The sequence below is a fragment of the Augochlora pura genome, chromosome 7, assembly GCF_028453695.1.
Source record: "Augochlora pura isolate Apur16 chromosome 7, APUR_v2.2.1, whole genome shotgun sequence".
NCBI classification, from domain to species: Eukaryota; Metazoa; Arthropoda; class Insecta; order Hymenoptera; family Halictidae; genus Augochlora; species Augochlora pura.
In genome coordinates this window covers 36,790,650-36,813,977 of record NC_135778.1, presented here as the reverse complement: position 1 = coordinate 36,813,977, position 23,328 = coordinate 36,790,650, and the positions used below count along the sequence as shown (strand labels likewise).

General features: G+C 31.4%; 6 protein-coding genes and 1 non-coding gene across 12 annotated transcripts; 5 read left to right on the top strand and 2 right to left on the bottom strand.

The window, feature by feature from the left end:
- The first annotated feature begins 165 nt into the window (after window positions 1–165).
- On the top strand, window positions 166–1,469 carry Rplp2 (ribosomal protein LP2). Its single transcript, XM_078184988.1, has 4 exons — window positions 166–296; window positions 781–953; window positions 1,117–1,215; window positions 1,296–1,469. Exons 2-4 carry the CDS (start codon window positions 782–784, stop codon window positions 1,364–1,366), a joined length of 342 nt encoding a protein of 113 aa, XP_078041114.1. The 5' UTR covers window positions 166–296; window position 781; the 3' UTR covers window positions 1,367–1,469.
- On the top strand, window positions 641–715 carry LOC144473927 (small nucleolar RNA Me28S-Am982). The gene has a single exon (XR_013494668.1). It is a non-coding gene; the product is annotated as a small nucleolar RNA Me28S-Am982 (small nucleolar RNA).
- Window positions 1,470–2,033: 564 nt separating the features above from the next.
- On the top strand, window positions 2,034–11,470 carry Chc (clathrin heavy chain). The gene is made up of 15 exons (XM_078185818.1): window positions 2,034–2,318; window positions 3,471–3,678; window positions 3,921–4,879; window positions 4,985–5,419; window positions 5,505–5,958; window positions 6,029–6,348; window positions 6,480–6,745; window positions 6,850–7,084; window positions 7,190–7,572; window positions 7,666–7,963; window positions 8,078–8,518; window positions 8,613–9,175; window positions 9,269–9,491; window positions 9,594–9,669; window positions 9,802–11,470. Exons 1-15 carry the CDS (start codon window positions 2,277–2,279, stop codon window positions 9,939–9,941), a joined length of 5,043 nt encoding a protein of 1,680 aa, XP_078041944.1. The 5' UTR covers window positions 2,034–2,276; the 3' UTR covers window positions 9,942–11,470.
- A 1,475-nt stretch (window positions 11,471–12,945) lies between these two features.
- On the bottom strand, window positions 12,946–14,700 carry Pop4 (ribonuclease P/MRP subunit POP4). The gene is made up of 5 exons (XM_078185832.1): window positions 14,608–14,700; window positions 14,020–14,507; window positions 13,799–13,938; window positions 13,295–13,685; window positions 12,946–13,217 (listed from the first exon to the last, which is right to left on the bottom strand). Exons 2-5 carry the CDS (start codon window positions 14,033–14,035, stop codon window positions 13,081–13,083), a joined length of 684 nt encoding a protein of 227 aa, XP_078041958.1. The 5' UTR covers window positions 14,036–14,507; window positions 14,608–14,700; the 3' UTR covers window positions 12,946–13,080.
- Window positions 14,655–17,967, top strand: Deltacop (coatomer subunit delta). Its single transcript, XM_078185826.1, has 8 exons — window positions 14,655–14,793; window positions 14,978–15,017; window positions 15,687–15,910; window positions 15,990–16,381; window positions 16,479–16,646; window positions 16,725–17,038; window positions 17,128–17,444; window positions 17,519–17,967. The coding sequence occupies exons 1-8, from the start codon at window positions 14,791–14,793 to the stop codon at window positions 17,606–17,608; spliced, it is 1,548 nt and encodes a 515-aa protein (XP_078041952.1). The 5' UTR covers window positions 14,655–14,790; the 3' UTR covers window positions 17,609–17,967.
- A 729-nt stretch (window positions 17,968–18,696) lies between these two features.
- LOC144472600 (uncharacterized) lies at window positions 18,697–20,989 on the bottom strand. Of its 4 annotated transcripts, none has more exons than XM_078185828.1 (8): window positions 20,786–20,989; window positions 20,251–20,290; window positions 20,077–20,174; window positions 19,596–19,926; window positions 19,402–19,552; window positions 19,106–19,326; window positions 18,897–19,044; window positions 18,697–18,821 (listed from the first exon to the last, which is right to left on the bottom strand). In XM_078185828.1, the coding sequence occupies exons 4-8, from the start codon at window positions 19,917–19,919 to the stop codon at window positions 18,766–18,768; spliced, it is 900 nt and encodes a 299-aa protein (XP_078041954.1). In that variant the 5' UTR covers window positions 19,920–19,926; window positions 20,077–20,174; window positions 20,251–20,290; window positions 20,786–20,989; the 3' UTR covers window positions 18,697–18,765. The 4 variants fall into 4 exon arrangements, with proteins under 4 accessions (XP_078041954.1, XP_078041955.1, XP_078041957.1 ...); XM_078185829.1 differs by lacking the exon at window positions 20,786–20,989 and adding an exon at window positions 20,377–20,490 and having other exon boundaries at window positions 20,077–20,166; XM_078185831.1 differs by lacking the exons at window positions 20,251–20,290; window positions 20,786–20,989 and having other exon boundaries at window positions 19,402–19,534; window positions 20,077–20,237.
- Argrs-m (arginyl-tRNA synthetase, mitochondrial) lies at window positions 20,526–23,250 on the top strand. 3 transcript variants are annotated; one of them, XM_078185823.1, is made up of 6 exons: window positions 20,526–20,666; window positions 20,741–20,856; window positions 20,949–22,107; window positions 22,232–22,359; window positions 22,433–22,656; window positions 22,764–23,250. In XM_078185823.1, the coding sequence occupies exons 2-6, from the start codon at window positions 20,824–20,826 to the stop codon at window positions 22,912–22,914; spliced, it is 1,695 nt and encodes a 564-aa protein (XP_078041949.1). In that variant the 5' UTR covers window positions 20,526–20,666; window positions 20,741–20,823; the 3' UTR covers window positions 22,915–23,250. The 3 variants fall into 3 exon arrangements, with proteins under 3 accessions (XP_078041949.1, XP_078041948.1, XP_078041950.1); XM_078185824.1 differs by having other exon boundaries at window positions 20,534–20,666; window positions 20,761–20,856; XM_078185822.1 differs by lacking the exon at window positions 20,741–20,856 and having other exon boundaries at window positions 20,529–20,666.
- Window positions 23,251–23,328: the final 78 nt, after the last annotated feature.

The following is a 23,328-nucleotide window of genomic DNA, read 5'->3' as shown; positions in this document are numbered from 1 at the left end:
ATTAGCCAATCAGAGTACAGAAAATTTATTTATCAAACCTCGCTAATGGATCATGCTGCGGCCTGGAGGAGTGCTTAAATAGAACTCATTACTGTACACACAATGAGAAAACCGAAATGGTGAAGCGTGACTATATGTACTATGCATTTCATGACTCAGATGGCGCTGCAAATGAAATGAAAATTTCCCTCCTTCCTGTTTTCGTCTTAACGATTCTTCCTCTTTGACTACAGCTTCGGCACGGTCATATTCTCTGTTTTGAGCGTGAACCACGTTTCGTGTCGTAAGACTTAAAGGTAAGTAAAAGTTTGAATAATATCTTTTCACGAATAATATTGTATGCTTTCGATCTATCATATATTAAGATACAAAGAGGCATAATTTGTTTATCAACTAAAATATTATAGTGGAGGATTATTTACGATGCGGTGAACCTTTCTTTCAAACCTCGCGTGTCTGCACGTTATATGTATGTGCTCAACATATCCAACGCACAAGTTGTGAAACGATATATATTCTAAGCATTTAATTTTGATTGAAATATAAAAATAGTATATAAACGTAACTTATTACAGTATAAATTTACTCCACTGTATTTACTAGTTTGTGTGATACTAAATACTATTTTACTATAAATGTATGTACATGATGATTTAAATATTCACCATCTTTCGACTGATAATTGTGATGGTATTTTTTCTTACTGAAGTCATTTAATTTCTAAGAAAAAATGTGTTATTTTGTAAAACAGCATAATAATGTAATTATGTTTTTTTTCAGAATGCGTTACGTGGCCACCTATCTTTTGGCTGTGTTAGGCGGCAAAACTTCACCTAACCAAAATGATATTGAAAAGATTTTATCATCTGTCGGAATTGAATCCGACCCTGAGAAACTGAAGATTGTTATCTCATCATTGAACGGAAAGAACATCGATGAACTGATAGCACTAGGTATAATATTTAAAATCAAATATTATCTTCTTTTTCAAATAGATTAAAATCTCTTACAAATCCATAGGAATTTACGTTTCAATTTTTGAATTAAGTTAACCATTTATATTCTAAAACTTTCCAAATAATACAGAATTTTATAGGATATTTTTTACTTTTACAGGACGTGAGAAATTGGCATCTATGCCAGTTGGTGGTGGTGGTGCAGTTGCTAGCGCAGCTGCACCTGCTGCTGCTGCTGCTCCAGTTGAAGAAAAGAAGGGTAAATGTTATTCCATAAGATATTTTTACTCGTTTCTTACAAAAAGTATAAAAATTATATATTGAAATTCTTTTTAACAGAGGAAAAGAAACCAGCAAAGGAGGAGTCCGAATCGGAAGATGACGATATGGGCTTCGGTCTTTTTGACTAAATTCCGTTACAGCAACAGCTGTATAATGACTACTTGTACAACTTGTATATTATACAGTTTTAGCGGTATCGCTTAAAAATAAATTGTATTTTTAATTTTGTGATATCTAATCGATACTTCATAACCGATATATGCACGTTATCCCTCCATTTACCATCCACGAATTCTGTTTTACACAATTACTACCAAATAACTTAATATATTGCTAATATCAAACATTAAAATGTCACTTCAGATGATAATGAGATTCTGGAATGTCTCCTAAGTTCCATTTTTACTTATATTGAATGAATAATTGGTTCTCGTATAGCATACATTTTAATCAAATACCATTAAAATGATTTAATTGAAACGTATACACGTGTGAAACATACTACGGGAGTAAGTACCACGTATACACTTATGCGCCGTTGCAATTTCATTCACAGTAAGGAGTGGGGGATGAGGATTGGAGAAAGGAAGGGGTGACGTACGAGATTTACCAGAAAATCGAGTTGTATGTATTCTTACGCTGATGAATATTTAAATGAGCTTGATCGGGATGACGTTAATAGGAATTGACGGGCGTTTTGTTGCATGATTCGCATTCTTGTTGCTATTTAAATTTATTTCAAATTATTTGGCAATATCAAGATATAGGATCGATCGGAACACTTTTGTACTTGAGGAACTATTTTTAGATAGAGGGGCGGTCGTTGGCGGCCATGATGGGTGTCAGCGGCAAGTAGTGACGGCATTCGCTTTCCGTCAGTTGGTTTTGTGCGCTGATGGTCGGGTTGAGGTTTTCTGATTGAGAAGCGCACCACAGGGCAAAACACTTGTACATAGAAACGGTATACAGCCGCAATATTATCTTAATTAAATAACAGCGGCTGGAAAACCTCGGAAAGGTATAAAAAACATCAGAAAAATGACGCAGTTATTACCCATAAGGTTTCAAGAACATCTTCAGGTAGGTGACCCGTTTTCATTCCCGGTTCATCAATTATTTCGACACGTCGCCAATGATTTTCGCATTTACAATTTGCATCTTCAATTTCATTCTACGTTCTCAACGTTCTATCATCTCCTTTTTCCGTTACTGCTCGTTACATCGACGTTCAAACGGAAGTTCCGTTAAAACCTTCCCAATTGACGTTACTTTGACAGGTATAATATCATCGCATGTTTTTTGAGTTACGGAAATTTGAATAAACCGTATTAGGATATTTATGATTGAATGTGTAGAGGTTAACTGACCATCGCATCATCCTATATTGGAAAGTTGGCAAGAAAAATAAATTGATTTTTTTTTTTATCAATGAGGGCCACGTCTACTCGGCATATACGCCCCTTATTTCCGTCTTTATATGCCATAAATTTTCTAATTAAAGTGATTGTCTTTTCCTATATAATTCAATGCAATATAGACTACACAGATTATTCTATATGTCACGACATTAATTTTTCTTTTTTTGCGAGAGATCTACGTTCGCAACAAATTATGTTTGAACAAATGAAACAGTGTAATAGAAAACTACAAATTGTACCGTATTTCAATTAAAATGCTTTTGATTACTACTTTTCGTGCAATACATTAAACGATGTATTGATTTCTGCACAATTAATATGTAGGAGTAAATTTTGTACATCATTCCTATCATTACATTCGTAATTTCTGTTAAATTTTAAGGATTAATGAACTTTCGTAATTATTAGGAATATTCAACTTCCATTATTTTGCAATATCCAGCATTAATGCTGATGATAAATAAGGTTTTTTAAAATTAGCAGTAATATGTGGTTATGTTGCACTGCCATTTTTATAATTTATATTAATCAAAGTAGAGCACATTCTTTATCTAAATAAAAGTATTGAGTAATGGATAAAAGATAACTTTAATGTCATTAATAGACCATATCCCTTGATGCTCTAATTTGTAATATCAAACTCGATGATGATGTATTAACATGATGATTAAAGTAATATTATCATAGCATTATCCCAGTAGCTTTCTTAATTTAAACATTTTTTGACATACAACATTTATAAAATAAATGTTTAAATATCGTTATATTTTTTATATTACACCTTTTTAAGTTCACGTTTTATATTTTTTTATAGCTCACTGCTGTGGGAATTAATGCTAACAATGTTAGTTTTAATACACTCACTATGGAATCTGATAAATTCATATGCGTTAGAGAAAAAGTTGGTGATACCGCACAGGTAGTCATCATTGATATGAATGATTCTGCTAATCCAATCAGAAGACCTATTTCTGCAGATTCTGCAATTATGAATCCCGCAAGTAAAGTCATAGCTTTAAAAGGTAAATAATGTTCATTACTGTATTACATATAGATGTTTCAGAATTAGGTGATTGAAAGAATAAAAATCAATAAATAATGATCAAGTATAGATTCCGATTGTATTATATAATTATGATCTTTGAAAAAGACCTAATTTTGGTGACTAAATATGATATTGGAATTATATTTATAATTCTTGTAATACAAAAAATTCGGTTTTAATGGGAAGATTAATGATACATGTTTATGTTTGTTGTGACAGCAATGAAAACACTTCAGATTTTTAACATAGAAATGAAATCGAAAATGAAAGCTCATACAATGACAGAAGATGTAGTCTTCTGGAAATGGATATCATTGAACACATTAGCACTGGTAACAGAGACAGCAGTTTATCATTGGTCCATGGAGGGAGAGTCAACTCCGAATAAAATGTTTGATAGACACACTTCGTTGAATGGTTGTCAAATAATTAACTATAGAACCGATCCAAAACAGACATGGCTCTTATTAATTGGTATTTCTGCTCAGCATAATAGAGTGGTTGGTGCTATGCAACTTTATTCTGTTGAAAGAAAATGTTCTCAGCCAATTGAGGGACATGCCGCTTCTTTTGCCCAATTTAAAATGGAAGGAAATGCAGAACCAAGTAATTTATTTTGTTTTGCTGTTAGAACACTACAGGGTGCAAAACTTCACATTATCGAAGTAGGTCAACCACCTTCTGGTAACCATCTGTTTCCAAAGAAAGCAGTGGATGTTTTTTTCCCACCAGAAGCTGGAAGTGACTTTCCAGTTGCAATGCAAGTCAGTTCAAAGTATGACGTTATATATTTAATAACAAAATATGGCTATATACATATGTATGATATTGAATCTGCAACGTGCATATTTATGAATCGTATATCTGGAGAAACTATTTTCGTCACTGCTCCACATGAAGCATCTGGTGGTATAATTGGAGTAAATCGAAAAGGTCAAGTATTATCAGTCTCTGTTGATGAAGAAAATATAATTCCATACATAAATGGGGTACTACAAAATCCTGAACTAGCACTGCGAATGGCAGTCAGAAACAACTTGTCAGGAGCTGAAGAATTATTTGTGAGAAAATTTAATATGCTTTTCCAAAATGGCCAGTACGCGGAAGCAGCAAAAGTTGCAGCAAATGCTCCCAAAGGAATATTGCGAACACCGCAAACAATTCAACGATTCCAACAGGTATTTGTTGTTCACGTGTCAAAATGGTCCTGTATTTGGCAAACAAGGATTAATGTATATAATGTTTTAATAGAGAAATAATAACTATTTGTGTATATGTATTAGGTACCAACTACACAAGGACAAACATCACCTCTATTGCAATACTTTGGAATACTTCTGGATCAAGGGCAATTAAATAAATATGAGTCTCTAGAATTGTGTCGTCCTGTGCTCTTACAAGGACGAAAACAACTTCTTGAGAAATGGTTAAAGGAAGATAAGTTGGAGTGTAGTGAGGAATTGGGAGACTTAGTGAAGCAAGCTGATCCCACTTTAGCTCTTAGTGTTTATTTGAGAGCTAATGTTGCCAATAAAGTTATACAATGTTTTGCAGAAACTGGTCAGTTTCAAAAAATTGTATTGTACGCCAAGAAAGTTTCGTACACTCCTGATTATATATTTTTGTTAAGAAATGTCATGAGAATTAATCCTGATCAGGGTGTAGCATTTGCTCAAATGTTAGTTCAAGATGAAGAGCCTTTAGCAGACATCAACCAAGTAAGTATTGCAGCAGTGTTTATAGTGTCTGTGAATTATAATATTTAGAATATTACTTTTTTTTGTAATAATTATGTATTTATAGATTGTGGACATATTTATGGAACAAAACATGGTACAGCAATGCACAGCATTTTTGTTAGATGCTCTCAAAAACAATTGGCCAACTGAAGGAGCGTTACAAACACGCCTCTTAGAAATGAATTTGATGTCCGCTCCTCAAGTTGCAGATGCAATTTTGGGAAATCAAATGTTTACTCATTACGACAGAGCTCATATCGCGCAATTATGCGAGAAAGCTGGATTATTGCAGCGTGCTTTAGAACATTACACCGATTTATATGACATTAAGAGAGCTGTTGTTCATACACATCTACTGTCTCCCGATTGGCTCGTTGGATTTTTTGGAACATTATCAGTTGAAGATTCTTTAGAATGTCTGAAGGCAATGCTGACTGCTAATATACGACAAAATTTACAAATTTGTATTCAGATTGCAACCAAGTATCACGAACAGTTAACTACTAAAGCATTAATAGGTATTTATCATAAACTATACGCTATTTTAATTGTATAAGATCACACAAATAATTATGATGTCTATTTCAGATCTATTTGAGAGCTTTAAATCATACGAAGGACTATTCTACTTTTTGGGATCTATTGTTAATTTCAGTCAAGATCAAGAAGTACACTTCAAATATATCCAAGCAGCCTGTAAAACAGGACAAATTAAAGAAGTTGAACGAATTTGTAGAGAGAGCAATTGCTACAATCCAGAACGCGTGAAAAACTTCCTTAAAGAAGCAAAGTTGTCTGATCAGTTGCCTTTAATAATTGTTTGCGATCGATTTGATTTTGTACATGATCTTGTATTATATCTTTACCGGAATAATTTGCAAAAGTATATTGAAATTTACGTTCAGAAAGTAAGTATAGTTTATATTTAATAAGATTTAACAAATTATGTATGAATGATAATTTCTTTTTTTTATACATGTCTTTAAGCTATATTAATTACTTTAAATTTCTATTCACCGTTAATTTGGTCCATTTTCAGGTAAATCCGTCACGTCTACCGGTTGTAGTGGGTGGCTTGTTAGATGTTGATTGTTCAGAGGATATCATAAAGAATTTAATTCTGGTGGTACGTGGACAATTTTCAACTGATGAACTTGTAGAAGAAGTTGAGAAGAGAAACCGTTTGAAGCTTCTACTTCCATGGTTGGAATCTCGTATTCACGAATGTTGCGTGGAACCTGCAACGCATAATGCGTTGGCAAAAATATACATCGACAGTAACAATAATCCCGAAAGATTCCTTAAGTAAGTTCACAGAATAATAATGTTATTATATTTTAATAAAAAGTATACGTGAAAATATATTATTTTTAATTTAAGAATTTAATATTATACTTTTTATTGTTTAGAGAGAATCAATTTTACGACAGCAGAGTCGTAGGAAAGTATTGTGAAAAACGTGATCCACATTTAGCGTGTATTGCATACGAACGTGGTCAATGTGACCGGGAATTGATAAGCGTGTGCAACGAGAATAGCTTATTCAAAAGCGAAGCAAGATATTTGGTAAGGCGAAGAGATCCTGACTTGTGGGCAGAGGTTCTTCTTGAGAGTAACCCATACAAAAGGCAACTAATCGATCAGGTTAGTTTAAATAATGTTTTAAAGTATGGACTTTTGAAAATTTGTCTAAAACTACGTTAATCACAGATAGAAAATGTACCATAATCGACACATTTATTTATATAGGTTGTACAAACAGCTTTATCAGAAACTCAAGATCCTGAAGATATATCTGTCACTGTGAAAGCATTCATGACCGCTGATTTACCAAATGAATTAATTGAGCTTCTCGAGAAAATTGTACTTGACAGCAGCGTATTTAGCGATCACCGCAATTTACAGAATCTTCTAATTCTGACAGCTATAAAAGCCGATCGCACACGAGTTATGGAATATATTAACCGATTGGATAATTATGATGCTCCCGACATTGCTAATATTGCTATTAATAATGAACTCTATGAAGAAGCTTTCGCAATCTTTAAGAAATTCGATGTCAATACATCGGCCATACAAGTCTTAATTGAACAAGTTAATAATCTAGACAGAGCTTATGAATTTGCGGAAAGGTAAGGTACCAATTATGATAAACGCAGTATTACATGTCCCGTTTTATTATATCTGATTCTTTTTTAAACTAATTAACATATATATTTATATAGGTGCAACGAATCGCCCGTGTGGTCTCAGTTAGCCAGAGCACAATTACAACAAGGATTAGTTAAAGAAGCCATTGATAGTTTCATCAAAGCAGATGATCCATCAGCATACGTAGACGTCGTAGAAACTGCTCATCGAACTTCTCATTGGGAAGATTTAGTGCGTTATTTGCAAATGGCTCGCAAAAAAGCACGCGAATCTTTCATCGAAAGTGAATTAATATATGCATATGCCAAAACCAACAGGCTTGCAGATCTTGAAGAATTTATCTCTGGGCCTAATCATGCTGATATACAGAAGGTAAGATGTTTGTGCATTATGTTTACACAAATTAGAACTATCTGAAGAAATTAATGATGTTCTTTATTTTTTAAAAGCTCTTATGCATATAAGTGTAAATTTATACTGTCTTAGATTGGCGATAGATGCTTTGATGACAAAATGTATGATGCTGCTAAACTTCTGTACAACAACGTGTCCAACTTTGCACGATTAGCTATTACACTTGTTCATTTGAAAGAATTTCAAGGTGCTGTTGATAGTGCTCGTAAAGCCAACTCAACTCGTACTTGGAAAGAAGTTTGTTTCGCTTGCGTTGACAGCGGGGAATTCAGATTAGCACAAATGTGTGGATTGCACATAGTTGTACATGCAGACGAACTTGAAGACTTGATTAATTATTATCAAGATCGAGGACATTTCGAAGAACTCATCAACCTTCTAGAAGCTGCATTAGGACTTGAAAGGGCGCATATGGGAATGTTCACTGAATTAGCTATACTTTATAGCAAATATAAGCCTCAACGTATGAGAGAGCATCTTGAATTGTTTTGGTCGCGCGTCAATATACCAAAGGTACGTTGTTGATCACAACATTAACGTAAAAAGTGAACCTTAGAAAAAAGTAGAAGCTCTTTATACATCTTATGCACTGTAATGGTATTTACAGGTACTTCGTGCAGCAGAACAAGCACACTTATGGGCAGAGCTTGTATTTTTGTATGATAAATATGAAGAGTACGATAATGCAGTACTTGCTATGATGCAACATCCTACTGAAGCCTGGAGAGAGGGTCATTTCAAAGATGTGATCACTAAAGTGGCAAACGTGGAATTATATTACAAAGCTATACAGTTTTATGTTGAATATAAACCTCTACTTTTGAATGACATATTACTTGTACTCGCTCCCCGTATGGATCATACAAGAGGAGTTGCATATTTCAAAAGGACAGGACATTTACAACTTGTAAAACCATATTTAAGATCCGTTCAGGCTTTAAATAATAAAGCAATCAACGAAGCATTGAATAGTCTGCTTATCGATGAAGAAGATTATCAAGGTCTTAGAACGTCGATCGACGCGTTTGATAACTTCGATAATATTGCACTTGCACAGCAATTAGAAAAGCACGAGTTAATTGAATTTAGAAGAATTGCTGCATATTTATATAAAGGAAATAATAGATGGAAACAATCAGTGGAACTTTGCAAGAAAGATCGATTATTTAGGTACATCACCTCAGAATATTATAATACTTCGTATATTTTTATTAAATAATTTAATGTACTACTCAAAACGTATTTTTCTATCATTTTAAACAGAGATGCTATGGAATACGCAGCAGAATCACGAAATGCTGAAGTTGCAGAAGAATTACTAGAATGGTTCTTAGAAAGGGGATCGAAAGATTGTTTCGCAGCTTGCCTATTTCATTGTTACGATTTATTACACCCTGATGTTATTTTAGAACTTGCATGGAGAAATCGCATTTTACACTTTGCCATGCCATACCTTATTCAAGTTGCACGAGAATATATATCTAAGGTAAAAAAAGTATTGATAATGTAACTTTTTCTGTTACAATACTTGTTAACAATACTACCGTTACTTTGTGTTAGAGCAGTAATTCATACATAACTTTCTTAGGTCGATAAACTAGAAGAAGCTGAAAGTCGGCGTATAGAAGAAACTGACCATCAAGAACATAAGCCTATGATCATGCGTATGTATTACTCTTATTTAGTTACATATACGTGAAAAATTGGTCACGTGATATGCGAAATTTAAATAAGTAATAATTCAATATGTTTCACATATATTTAATAACAATATTGCCGATGTTTTATGGGTATAGCGGAACCACAATTGATGCTAACAGCAGGACCAGGTATGATGGCACCTGGTTATGCACCACAAGGTGTTTACGGAGCACCTCCCCAGAATGTTTATGCACCTGCTACTGCTGCCGCAGCGTATCAAGGTTATGGTATGTGAAATACAATGTGCAACGGATTAAATAACACAGATCAACAAAATCTACTTTTCTATAATATATAGGTAGAACAAGATTATTTCAATAGTGCATAATAATTATTATTAAATGCTACAACAATATCATTAAAAAAAAGCATTGCCGTGAAACGTTTGTAATATAATAAAAATAATAAATTCGAAATAAAATACAAAATATTTAAGCGCGAATTTCTAGTTTATGGATAATTATTTATAAAATGATTAATTTACTGTTAAAATAATCAAGTACATGTGGATCATTGTTTGTTATGACGGAACATAATGAAATTATTCAAAAAGAAAAGGTATAAAAAATATTTTGCAAATACACGTCATATATGGATCTTCAAGCCAATACATATGCAATAGTTCATTTTAGCCATTCGTATTACATTCAGATTATTTCGAGTTCAATTTAATAATTTTATTTGTTAGCTTGCAAAGTAGTCATGACAGTTTTACAGATTTATCAATGTATTGTATACGTATGTGCCTTTGTTTTAAGTATTGACAAATTTTTAGTTTAGGATAAAATAAAATTAATGGTCTTAAAAATACACGTAAGTTTCACTTTACATAAATATCAAGAAATTATGAAGTGCTTCCTTTTCGTTAAAAAAAAAAAGAAAGAAATGAAAAATTGGCTAATTATGTATAAATGACCATTAAAAAAAAAAACAGATATTTGAAGTTGACGTTTGTTTGTATCAATTTATAGAACATGGTGAAAATATTATTCTGATGCATCAGTTCTAGTAATAAAAGGAATCTATTTATCTAGATTCATTGAAAAATTGTTGTCATAGTAAAATGTATGAGCCCTAAAATACTTGGCAAAAGAAATGAAAAAATTCGTCATATATCAGTACATCAGTATAACAGTAAAAAAGAAGAATGAAGCTATGAAGTCTGAACTGTACGTAATGTATTTAGAAACTTTACTATAGGAAGATATAAAATACGTTTGTATGTCCGTCAGTATATAAGTTTAGTATTCGTGTGTGTTTCTGTGGCATGGATAAATAAAAGTTTAGTACTTTGACTTGGCAGCCAAAATGTGAAATATAGAATAGTAACATTGTTATATGCTCTACTAAAAAAAAAACAAATAATAATGAAGGTAGTTCTCTTATATACTCAAACTAGGCAGAAAACTTGTATAATCCTTCGAGAATGAACAGACTTTTTAACAATTTTGTCATATTGATGTATCGATATATGTACTGCACTTGTTTATGTTGGCTTATAACATTATTATATAATTTTTTACATGTTAAATTAAAGCATGGTACACCTGTAAGGAAACGTTCGAAGGTGTTAAGATTTATGAACTAATTGTAATTTTGTTTACATTATTAACGTGTTCAGTCTTTAGAAATGTAATTTGAAGTTTCTTTTTTACTTATTGTATTTGGTTAATATAATGTATGTATAGTATCCTATTCAAATGTATTGTTCGTTATATCATTGTATTAATGTATAATGAAATTATAATACAAGTATTAATGCAAGTTGAGAGGTCCGATTCAAATGCATATGTAGAACATGACAGAATCGTATTGTTGACGTTTCTGATCGTTAAATAATTTACATTATGTGTATAAAATGCTCTTCTAATAGATCAGGATAAATGTCAAAGATATGTTGGAAAATTGAAGTCTTTTTTCTGGCACGTCTTACATTTAATGTTCCTAAAAGAGCTATCTCATTGTATAAGACATTTTGAGTAACAATTTTCTGTGTTATACATCTCGAAATAAACTAGAAGTATACACTTAGTAAATTGTGCTCATTAATCATAAATATGAGGCGAAAGTTGAAAATTAAGGAACCATAATATGATAATGTTAATGTAACAGTACATTTTCAATAGTAATTGAATTTGAATTCACTATTAATCGAGTTGTTCTAGTACGACAAAGGATGTTTATGCAAATGCATAGTTTTATAGTTACGAAAAAAAAATTTAGTACGCAATTTGTTTATATGTAAATTATTTTGCATATTTACTACGTGAAATTAATTTAATATGCCCTTCTCCCATTTTTGCTCGTCTTGTGTATTTATATGTATTACTTGCTTCATGTTTTATATTTATTTGATAAAATATCTTCGCGTGATTTTCGCATTTGCAATTAAAATTAGTTACAAAAGATGGAAGAAGTGTAGACGTAAACAAAGAATTTTAGTTCGTTATTTTCTACATAAATTAATGTTTTATAAAATATTTAATTAATTTATGTTAATTTTGTAAAAACATCTAAAGTCTATCAATTACATTTGAATGGTGTTCGTTACAATAAGCATTATTATGTATCGTAAGTCACTTTCGTTTGGCATTTATTGAATGCAGTAATTTAGTTGTATGAACTAAAAGAAAATGTTAAACTTAGATGATGCGAACGAGAATCTATAACATTCCTAATAATCACTTCATCTTCATTGAAATTATGTAATGGATAACATTGTAGATTGAAAAGTGTATTTAATGCTGTTCTAAAAACAAATAGTAATGTAATTGTATTATTGTTTGGATATTATGAATTATAATAAAATATTAGCAAATTTGGAAAGAAACGTATAAAAACTAGCTGTTAATTATACGTATATACATATATACAGTCAAAGTAACATCTCCGTATTAAAAATGAGTATAAAATGTGAATTGTCATAATTAAATTTATTTCAATAAATAATGGTACCATTTGAATAGAATTTTTTTATAATAATTTTACTTTCTTTTGCACAGTGATGCATAAGTTTCCCATATCTTTAATATGGAAAACATTTGAAAACTTTCCGTTTATATTGTATAAAAAATAATATTATTTAGTATATATGTAATCTTTCTACATTTTTAATTAGTAAATGAAATGATAATAATTTTAATAGGCTCTCAAGTAAAAAGTCTACCATCTTAAAGTAGAGGATATTACATTACTATAAATATGATAAACGTAAATTACGGGTATACTTTTTCATAAAATGCATATTTATTAATTTACGAATATTACATGAAGGTGAGTTTTTATTCTTTTGTACTTTTTTAAATTGTAATAATTTAAAAGAAATGTTATCATAAATGATATAATATTCATACGGAAGACATTTATTTTACATATTACAATTCGTATACACGTCCATGTTTTAACTTTTTTATTGCTCTCTCTATGGGCTTTACAGAAAGATCTTTACCAAATAATTCTAGATTCACATTTTTTATTCGAATATTCAAGAGGACAACATCCTTTGGTATCGCTGAAATTTATGTAAATTAGGACACGTAGTATAATACAATATGGTAAGCGTTTAAATAGGGCATTGTTGATACGTACTTCGAATAACATCGTCTTTTCCACAAATTCTAAAAGTGCTCTTGGTATCTTGAATGACTATGCCGCTCAACCCGATTAAACTAGGGCATCTTGATCCTACAACTGATATTTCAGAACCATGGTAATCAGCTTTTATTAATTGCTGATTAACGTTTTCCCAATTCGGATCAGTTGGACCTGCTGGTACATTACTAAAGAACTTGCTACCTAACATTTGTTGCATATAATTTAACCATAATTGATTCAGCGGTAATAAATCCTTATATTTCATATCATTTTTACAACCAACTTTACGTAGCCCAAGTTGCATTCGCTTTCTACTTGTTAATAACTTTCCTCTACATCTTTTAGTCTTGTTCCATTTACCTTTATGTTTAATGAGAATGAGAGACTGAAACATAAGCAAATATTCATTATCATTCACATGAAAATAACATTTTATTAATTAAATTTTTTATTAATCTAGAAAGTTTATAATTTTAATAGAATTATATTTAATTATACCTTTCTCAATCCGTCTTCTATAGAATCAGTATCTGCGGATGGTAATGTATTTTGTAAAAAATTTATTATATATTGTTCACTATTTTTGCAGGTGCTAATTTGTTTTGTTAGACTCGTCGGTAATGGTAAACACAGATTATCTGCAAATAATACATACAAATACGTACTATCTATAATTTTTAATTATCCTCATAATTTGTAATTATATAATAAATACATACAATTCGATTCTGTCATTGTCACAGAAAACGTATTTAAAAATTAGAATTCAAAATTGGACATTTGTAGAAGTGCAGCTTCTTTTACAGGTTAGTCGAATTTCAAAACAATTCGAGCGACGAAAGCAGAATACTCGTTATTGGCTGGTAGTACATATGTAATGTACCTAATCAATGCATCTTATCAGTACGGCGTCCCAAAATTGTTACTTTCGGGAAATGAGAGGTTTCCCTTTGAAGGATGTAATTTTGCTTTAGCGAAAATGCACTCCACAACTTTGTTTACGAGATACTGTAATGCAATCTATTCCTGGACGCTTTTCTTTTTCCCTAAAGTGTCGTTCACATTCTCACCATTTTACTGCTTATTCAGTTCATAGTGAATTTTGTCTTGGCAATGAATTGTCAGCCAATCAGAAGACAGAAGGTTTCTCGTTCGTCTTGACACTTGCATAGAGTATAATTTAATAATTTTCAATTTTTCTTCATTCCTGTTAGAAGAACATTAGTTTCAATTATTCTGAATATATGTGCATAATACATTAGTTCGAAAACTACTCATCTGAAAGTTTAAAAATTATGTCTACACACCTTCCAAACTATGTCGTATCTACTTTGTGGCGTTATGTTTTTCGTCATGCCACACGTCAGCACAATGCGCCCTCTGCTCGCAGACTCGTATTTGTATATATGATGTGGATGGTGGATTGACTTATATAAAAATTATATTAGGTTAATCGTGCAACTTGTAACGTAGCGAAATAATTCATCAAAATGGTAAGCACTTATTTATCATTAAATTGAGGTCATTGTCACTTTACGCGAACATTGAAATCCATTCTTCGGCGAGATCGCGGCTTCGCACTTGCCACAGATGTCCGTCAACCGCTCACGACTATTATGCGTATGAAATAAGAGATTAAAATCTTGCACACGATGAAATAATTTATTATTATTTTAGGTACTTATCGCCGCAGCGGTCTGCACTAAAGCAGGCAAAAGTAAGTAATACCTTTCTCCTGTGGACACAGCAGTTTCACGTATATCTGCTTCGTGTTTCATATTTCTTCACGTTCACATGATTCTGTCTCTGATTGTCAAATAGTTATAGACTTTTATGCCACTTATCACGTTCGAACGGATTAGAAATAGTTGCACTTGTTGCTCTTGTCTTTTAATACATACCGAAAATTTCATAAAAGAAGTTTACTGAATTACTTAATAATATAATAAATTAATTAAGATATTTCAGTAATTTGTTTATTAGTTAGAGCTACTTCATAAATATGTTGTATTTCAAAGAGCAACTACTTGCAAATACTTTCCTTTAAATTAGCATAAAGCATATTTATTAGTTTAATGTTATCAGATCACCCAGAAAGTTCTGGGATTTTCATGGAAACAGGTTCAAAAATATAATCTTTAAGTAGTGCAGAAATTTGTTGTAATCTAGAAGATGACAAAAAAATTCTGTTTTCATAAAACTTCTTTTGTTTAATAGCAAAGGATTGTTGAGATGACTTTGTGCAGATATAAAAAAAAACCATGGAATTTTCTGAGTGACCCGATAAATTTCTATAGTATGAATATAGAGCAGAATTTATATTTCTCTCTATATATATATATATATGATTGATTTAAATGCTAATATAAATGTAACAAAATTTCAGCCATTATTTCTCGCCAGTTTGTTGAAATGACAAAAGCCAGGATCGAAGGTTTACTAGCTGCATTCCCAAAATTAATGAGTTCTGGTAAACAGCATACGTTTGTAGAAACAGAATCTGTAAGATACGTTTATCAACCGCTGGAAAAAGTGTACATGTTATTAATTACAACAAAAGCTAGCAATATATTAGAAGACTTAGAAACATTGAGACTCTTTGCAAGAGTTGTATGTATATTTTTAAATATAAAATTAATAATTATATGTCGGTGATGTACGTATGTTAGGCATTTAATTCAATTTATAGATTCCAGAATACTGTAATTCGATAGATGAACTGGAAATAGCTGAGAATGCGTTCAATTTGATATTTGCGTTCGATGAGATTGTTGCCCTTGGTTATAGAGAAAACGTGAATTTAGCACAGATTAGAACGTTTGTAGAAATGGATTCGCATGAAGAAAAGATATATCAAGCGGTAAGGTTGACTCAGGAAAGAGAAGCTAGAAATAAAATGCGCGAGAAAGCGAAGGAATTGCAGAGGCAAAGAATGGAGGCAAATAAAAAGAGTGGTGTTAAGAATCCTGGCTTTGGTAATTCGTTTGGTAGTGGTAGCAATTTCACGCCAACTCCTAGCGTAGTAGGAGATACAGCTAACTTCGTACCAGAACCAGTTAGACCTGCATACACACCATCACAGTAAGAAATGTTATAGTAATTACATAAGTTAATTATAGTAATAGCAATAATAATATTCAATAATCCTGTTTTAAAATCATTTTCATTGTCCTCAAAGGAAACCAGCCAGTGCTGGGCCAGGTGCTATGAAATTGGGAGGAAAATCTCGTGATGTTGATTCTTTTGTTGACCAATTGAAAGAAGAAGGAGAAAATGTCGTGACTACACCTTTATCAACGTCAGATACAAAACCGTCTATTGCGCCACAGACAATTCACACAGAACCGTAAGAAATTGCTTGATGTATCTTCGATGTTCTGTAATGGTTTCGATGTATTATGTAAATTGTTTTTTTCCTTTTAAGAGTTCATTTACGTCAAGAAGAACGACTCAATGTACGAATTGGCAGAGATGGTGGTTTGCAACACTTTGAGCTGCATGGATTGGTCACGCTACATATCTCCGATGAGAAATGGGGACAAATTCGTGTACAATTAGAAAATAGTGATTCAAGAGGAATTCAATTACAAACACATCCCAACGTAGACAAGGAATTATTCAAATCTCGTAGCCAAATAGGTCTAAAGATTCCCTCAAAACCATTCCCATTGAACACTGACGTCGGAGTTCTAAAGTGGCGTTTACAAGCTCAGGACGAAACGGCATTACCTATCTCAAGTAAAAATAATTTGATTAAACTGTAATCATCTAAGTGAATTTATTATCTACGCGTTTACTTAATCTTATATTACAACATTGTGTTACAGTAAACTGTTGGCCCTCTGAAAATGGAGAAGGTGGTTGCGATGTCAATATAGAGTATGAATTGGAACAAGTTAATCTGGAACTAAATAACGTACAAATAAACATTCCTCTGCCCATTGGCTGCAATCCCATAGTAAGCGAATGTGATGGACAATACACGCACGAAGCGCGCCGAAATACGCTTGTATGGTCTCTACCAATAGTAGACGCAACCGCAAAATCTGGTTCAATGGAGTTCTCAGCACCTTCTTCTACTCCATCCGATTTCTTCCCCCTTAACGTTTCATTTTCGTCGAAGACATCGTACGTCAACATTAAGGTACATATCTTAAATATTTTTTTATTATTTTTTGGACTATTTACAGGAGTGATATAACTTATATCTTTTTTTAGGTGACAGATGTTTTACTTGTTGAAGATGAAAGTCCTGTAAAACACTCGGTAGAAACAGTTTTCTTCACTGACAACTATGTAGTGGTATAAATGTACCGAAAACAAGTTAGTTATTTGTGTTACATGTGTACAAGATTACCAAGCTAGGCGATGACCATCGACACTTCGATAAGAAACATTTTTTGCTTAATTATCGTCTCAATAACAATTTTATTGCATCAATTTCAAGCACTGTCTTCGTCAGTGATGGGGTAAAAAGAGCACTATAAATTTATAAATACTAAATACCCTATAAAAAGAAGAAAAGTTCCATTTAATACTTGGCTAATGTCAAACTATCAAAGAAACCCGTACATAAGTATTTTATAATTAGTAATGAGAGAATGTTGAAAGTTTTTTCACTTCTTACATGTTAATCATATTGTCTATAAATAAAAATTTTAATTGTAGTACTTTATATTTTAAATTCAAAAAATTGTTTAGTTACACATTTTAAAAACCGTTATGATACTTTATCATAAAATAGAAAATTAAATATTAGTGTATGAAAAGGTATAGCAATATTTTTTTGTAAGGTACATACATAAAAAAAAAATATATATATAACTATAAAGCCATAATAACAGCAGAAAAAATAATAAATAATCATATTTTAACAAATAAAAAATTTATTAAAGCATATAATTGCTTTGAACCTTTTTTCTTTAGTTACTTCATAATAGTAGTATTAATAGCATTTAATGTTTTCATATTCCTCAATTTTAAAACTGAAACATATTTATTGCTATATTCGTTTTGTGTAAACATTGATAAGGAATGTAATTATATATGCTATACAACTTAGAAATAAAGAAATGCATTTCCAATACAATACATTTACATGGCCGACTGTTTCATCTTGGAACCAATGTTAATATACGACGTAAATGTTCGCGTACATGTATACTAAATATATCAACAATTTTTAAAAAGGTTTACGAAACCATCATTTCTATAAGTAAGATAACCCTAGTTGTTATCTGCATTTACCACGTAGCAACAATTAACAAAACAATTAATTGAATGTTGCTTCACAAAAAAAAAAGAAAGTATATTTCATTTGCTGATTACTTGTTCTTTAAGAGATATGTATTATAAATAATTATACAGAAATGAAAATAAAGTAAGTTTATTAAAATGTTAAGATATAAATATTAATTCTCTATTTGCAATGTTTTAAGTCTGTAAAAGCTTATAATTGTACTTTGTTATAAAGGGTCACTGACCACTTGTTGTAACAGATAATTCTCAATAACTGCTTTAGCTGAAACAATGGATAGTAATTTTTTTTAATTAACGATCGTTATAATACATCATTGAAAATATTTTTTTTATTTACCAGTCAAGGAATTGTTTAATACTGCTGCATGATAAGCACTTATGTTATGTATATTACGTTTTGTAACATCAGCACCCCGTGACAATAATTCGTAACACACATGTGAATGATTACCATGCGCTCCATACATCAGTGGTGTATTTCCTTCCTAAATAAAGATCACTATTATTTTGGAATCTTTAGTCGATTAATAGTATAATTATTTGTACCTCATCGCTTGCATTTGAATCCGCCTCATGGTTTAATAATAATTTTACAAGATCGTGGTGTCCATAAGCAGCTGCCAAATGCAAAGGTGTTTCTCCATTAAGACCACGATAATTTTTATTAGCACCAGCTTTAAGCAACTGTCTTGCGCTGCCTAATTGTCCATATCCAGCAGCCCACATAAGACCGGTCAATCCTTTTTCGTCAGGTAAATCCACAGTATCTTTATGCAATTTGTTCATGAATTAATTATATCATTTGAATACAAACAACATATCAGTTTTTTAAGTTATCATACTTGGATGTATTTGTTCAGGAGTCAGTTCTCCTTGTCCGGCCAACGTGTGAAATGTGATGTCGCTACTGCTATAAAGTTGAGGTATTTCTGTCTGTGTGTTACCCCTTTGTAAATTTGTAAGTAAAGTGGGTGGCTGAAAAAATAGTTTCGACTAAATATACATCTCAATGCAACTGCAATATAAAAAAGATTACCTTATACGGTTGAAAAGCACTTGTTCTCGTAGCATCTTGCCATGCCCCCGGTGCCCAATGCCATTTATTTTCTATGGGTTCTGATTTACATCCAATATCTACATTTTCCGGCTTATAAATTAATGGCCTTGGTCTGATACCAATTGCTGACTCTGTTTCATCGTGCGTGTTACCTTCGCTTTCGTTAGCAATGGTAGTAGTGGTAGAAGTATTTGTACTAACTGGTATTGTTGCTGTTGTAACATTATTGTTGCTCAATTCTTGATCCGATTCTTCTAGTTTCTCTTCTTTCATGATTAATTCCGAATGGATTTGATTCTCCATGTTGTTACTAATTTGTCAATGAATGAACAATGATTATTACAATATATATAAACACAACTGAAAGGTCACCTTTAATTCTATTTGATAAAGAATAATCTTTTGTAGATATTTAATTTTTATGTTTATATTTCTTTATACAAAAAACGAATATGCTTACCCATGAAGTATTTCTAGTATTTTAACCTAAAGAGTAAAATATGTTGTGTTTTGTTTAATCCCTTCCATGTGACGGTATTTGAAAACAATCCTAAAACTCTGAGGATTTTATAAGGGTTACACTAAACTTTTTGCACAACAATTATATATTTATTGTTGTAATTGATGTACGTACGCGCGTATGCATAGGCAACATTTTTCCAAATCTGTTCATACTGTAAAATAAAGTTGCTTAATACATCTGCAATGTTTAAAATTTAAAGTACATTCACACGAATTTATATTTCATTGCATGACATACGATTGTGACTATAAGATATTTATTAAATCGAATTTATATATTTTTATTGGACGTGGATACATGACTACTTCTCGTGTGGTACATTATTTAGAAATCATCGGCAAGCGCAATGAAACCATGAGTCCGTAATCTTATGAAAACAAGATCATGATAAATGGTTTTTAGAGAGATATTTTTTAACAATAACAGTAACATGTTAAACAATTAATGTGATTGATAAAGAATTGCGGTTAATATAATCGTATCACTCCAATATGAGCAACAGTTTGAGATCTGCGATATTGAATAAGGTATTAGATTTTAATATTATTTCGACTCGAAAATTATAATTTTACACATTTTCAATTATTAAACGTAAAACAAGTTTCCATTAATTTTATATAGGTTATGAGAGATTTCTGTTATTTACCGGCCACTTCAAGAGCTGATTAAGAATATATCAATTATATGTCGTCATGTTGCAAAACACTCCGTTTAAAAGTTATTTTATAATTTTATGTATAGCATAAAAAAATTTGCGAAATAGATACAATTGTATACTATGGAAACTTGTTTTTGTGTTTCTTTTCTAGGTTAGGAAATCGATACACAGTGTAAACAATGAACATCAACATAAGATCTCGTCTGCGCTCTACGTGAAACTCAATCAAACAAACGGCACGTATTGTTTTGCATTCCCATTGGAATCGAAATACTATAATGCGCTGGATGATGTACAAAACATAACAAAAAATGATTTTGAAAACACTGTTGATAGTATTACAGTGAAAGATAATACTGCTTATTTTGCTATACCAAGAGAACAGTATATAAAACAGATTATAGAAAATAATCTTTCTGGTCCGACACCGCCGGTTCTACCAGAGAATAGTAAAAATATTATAGTAGAATTTAGTTCTCCGAATATCGCTAAACCATTTCATTTAGGACATTTACGTTCTACGATTACAGGCAATTATATTGCTAATATAAGCAATTATTTACAAAATAGAGTTAAGAGATTGAATTATTTGGGAGACTGGGGAACACAATTTGGTTTTATTCAATTAGGAATTGAACTAGGAAAAGTTGATAACAATGAAATTCACGCGAATCCTATAAAGGGTTTGTATAAAGCGTATGTGTTAGCTAATGAATTAGCCAAGACAGATTCAACAATGAATGATCGTGCTAAAGAAATATTTAGGAAATTAGAATTTGGAGATAGTACTACTTACACGGAATGGCAAACATTTAAAGACTACACTGTACAGGAATTAGAAAAAACATACAAGAGATTAGATATATCGTTTGACGAGTATCATTGGGAATCCATGTATACTGCATCAAATACGAAGAAGATTATTAGCTTAATGGAAGAAATGAAATTATTAATGTTGGATAAGGAAAACAGAAAAGTGATAAATATAGCTGAAGATAGAAATATACCGCTCATCAAAAGTGATGGGTCTACTTTGTACATAACTCGAGACATTGCTGCTGCAATCGATAGATTTGAGAAGAATAAGTTTGATGCTATGTACTATGTAGTAGACAATGCTCAAACGGATCACTTCTCAAATTTGATAGAAACTTTAAATAAAATGAAATTACCTTGGGCAAATAGATTGAAACATATTAAGTTCGGAAGAGTTCGTGGCATGAGTACAAGAAAAGGAACTGCAGTATTTTTGGAAGATATATTGAACGAAGCGCAGGAAATTATGAGAGAAAGACAATTGACGAAAAATAGTAAATATGTTTCGTTTCTATATTATAAAATTTATAAAAGCTTATAAATTTTAGATACTTAAAAATTTAAATAATTCAGCTTAATATATCTACATATATGAAATAAATAATAATTATTTTTCAGCAACTAAAGTTTCTTTGGATGAAATGGATAAGATTTCAGATATTTTGGGTATCTCTGGTGTACTCGTTTATAATTTGATGCAAAGAAGAATGAAAGATTATGAGTTCAATTGGAATTTAATGTTTCAAGTAAATCATTTCGATAATTTATTATTTTTATTAGTTGTGTATATTACATGTACATAATATAGATTATTGTTAGATGAAAGGCGATTCTGGAATAAAATTACAATACACACATTGTCGCTTAACTAATTTGGAGCGTAATTCCGGCGCTACTTTGACGACAGAATGTGATGCAAGTCTTTTAAAAGAACCAGAAGTTGATGACTTAATTATATCGATTAGTAGATTCGACGAAGTCATACTTAAATCTTATGAAGAATTTGAACCATGTGTACTAGCAGTGTACCTTATGCAATTATGGTCAGTACTACTACGATAAATAAAAATTAATAATTTTGTATATAGCAATCTATTTAAAACAATTTCTTATATCACATGTTTTTCATCATACATTTTTTTTTAAATAGCAATACAATCAATAAAGCATTAAAAAGGTTGAAAATAAAAGGTGAACCACCAGATGTAGGAAATCAAAGATTATTATTATTTCACACATCAAGACTGATTCTCGCCGAAGGTATGAAATTACTTGGTTTAACACCATTAGAGAAAATGTGAACGAAATATTTTGTACGATGTAGCTTATTTGTTATATCGAAAAATGAACATAAAAATTTATAAAGGATTATCATGTTTTATATTTACATAGTTTTTAGAATATTTTCTGTTAACTATTTTGTCGATAAACATTAGCGTTTAGCATGTATTTATAATGTTGCCGAAGTAAGATTTTTGAGGGTTTTGCAAAATGGCGCCATCTACCGACTATTTTGGCGAACGGTATGAGTGTTTTGTCGCTGTACGAAATTGGCGCTATTCGGACATTGAAAGATTCAATGGAAAATGGTTTATAACTATTTAATTACAACTTGACTAGGCGAAAAATTATTACAGGCATGTTGTTAGAGACCCTTGCTAGGTTTTTATATCATAAAGATGCGAATCATTCGATTATCACGGAAGGAATGTGTG

Bases quoted from the DNA above. Each gene is read 5' to 3' on its own strand.
- Rplp2 (XM_078184988.1), top strand. From the start codon at position 782: ATGCGTTACGTGGCCACCTATCTTTTGGCTGTGTTAGGCGGCAAAACT. The intron at 954-1,116 runs GTATAATATTTA...TTACTTTTACAG, and splicing joins CGATGAACTGATAGCACTAG to GACGTGAGAAATTGGCATCT. The intron at 1,216-1,295 runs GTAAATGTTATT...TCTTTTTAACAG, and splicing joins TCCAGTTGAAGAAAAGAAGG to AGGAAAAGAAACCAGCAAAG.
- Chc (XM_078185818.1), top strand. From the start codon at position 2,277: ATGACGCAGTTATTACCCATAAGGTTTCAAGAACATCTTCAG. The intron at 6,349-6,479 runs GTAAGTATAGTT...GTCCATTTTCAG, and splicing joins TTGAAATTTACGTTCAGAAA to GTAAATCCGTCACGTCTACC. The intron at 9,492-9,593 runs GTAAAAAAAGTA...TAACTTTCTTAG, and splicing joins CACGAGAATATATATCTAAG to GTCGATAAACTAGAAGAAGC.
- Pop4 (XM_078185832.1), bottom strand. The intron at 13,686-13,798 runs GTATAATTAAAT...CTTATGTTTCAG, and splicing joins TAGAAGACGGATTGAGAAAG to TCTCTCATTCTCATTAAACA. The intron at 13,218-13,294 runs GTACGTATCAAC...CATAAATTTCAG, and splicing joins AAAAGACGATGTTATTCGAA to CGATACCAAAGGATGTTGTC.
- Deltacop (XM_078185826.1), top strand. The intron at 17,039-17,127 runs GTAAAAATAATT...ATTGTGTTACAG, and splicing joins AACGGCATTACCTATCTCAA to TAAACTGTTGGCCCTCTGAA. The intron at 17,445-17,518 runs GTACATATCTTA...ATCTTTTTTTAG, and splicing joins CATCGTACGTCAACATTAAG to GTGACAGATGTTTTACTTGT.
- LOC144472600 (XM_078185828.1), bottom strand. From the start codon at position 19,919: ATGGAGAATCAAATCCATTCGGAATTAATCATGAAAGAAGAGAAACTA. The intron at 19,327-19,401 runs GTATGATAACTT...AATTGCATAAAG, and splicing joins TCCTGAACAAATACATCCAA to ATACTGTGGATTTACCTGAC. The intron at 19,045-19,105 runs GTACAAATAATT...ATCTTTATTTAG, and splicing joins ATTCAAATGCAAGCGATGAG to GAAGGAAATACACCACTGAT.
- Argrs-m (XM_078185822.1), top strand. From the start codon at position 20,631: ATGAGCAACAGTTTGAGATCTGCGATATTGAATAAG. The intron at 22,108-22,231 runs GTAAATATGTTT...ATTATTTTTCAG, and splicing joins AAGACAATTGACGAAAAATA to CAACTAAAGTTTCTTTGGAT. The intron at 22,360-22,432 runs GTAAATCATTTC...GATTATTGTTAG, and splicing joins ATTGGAATTTAATGTTTCAA to ATGAAAGGCGATTCTGGAAT.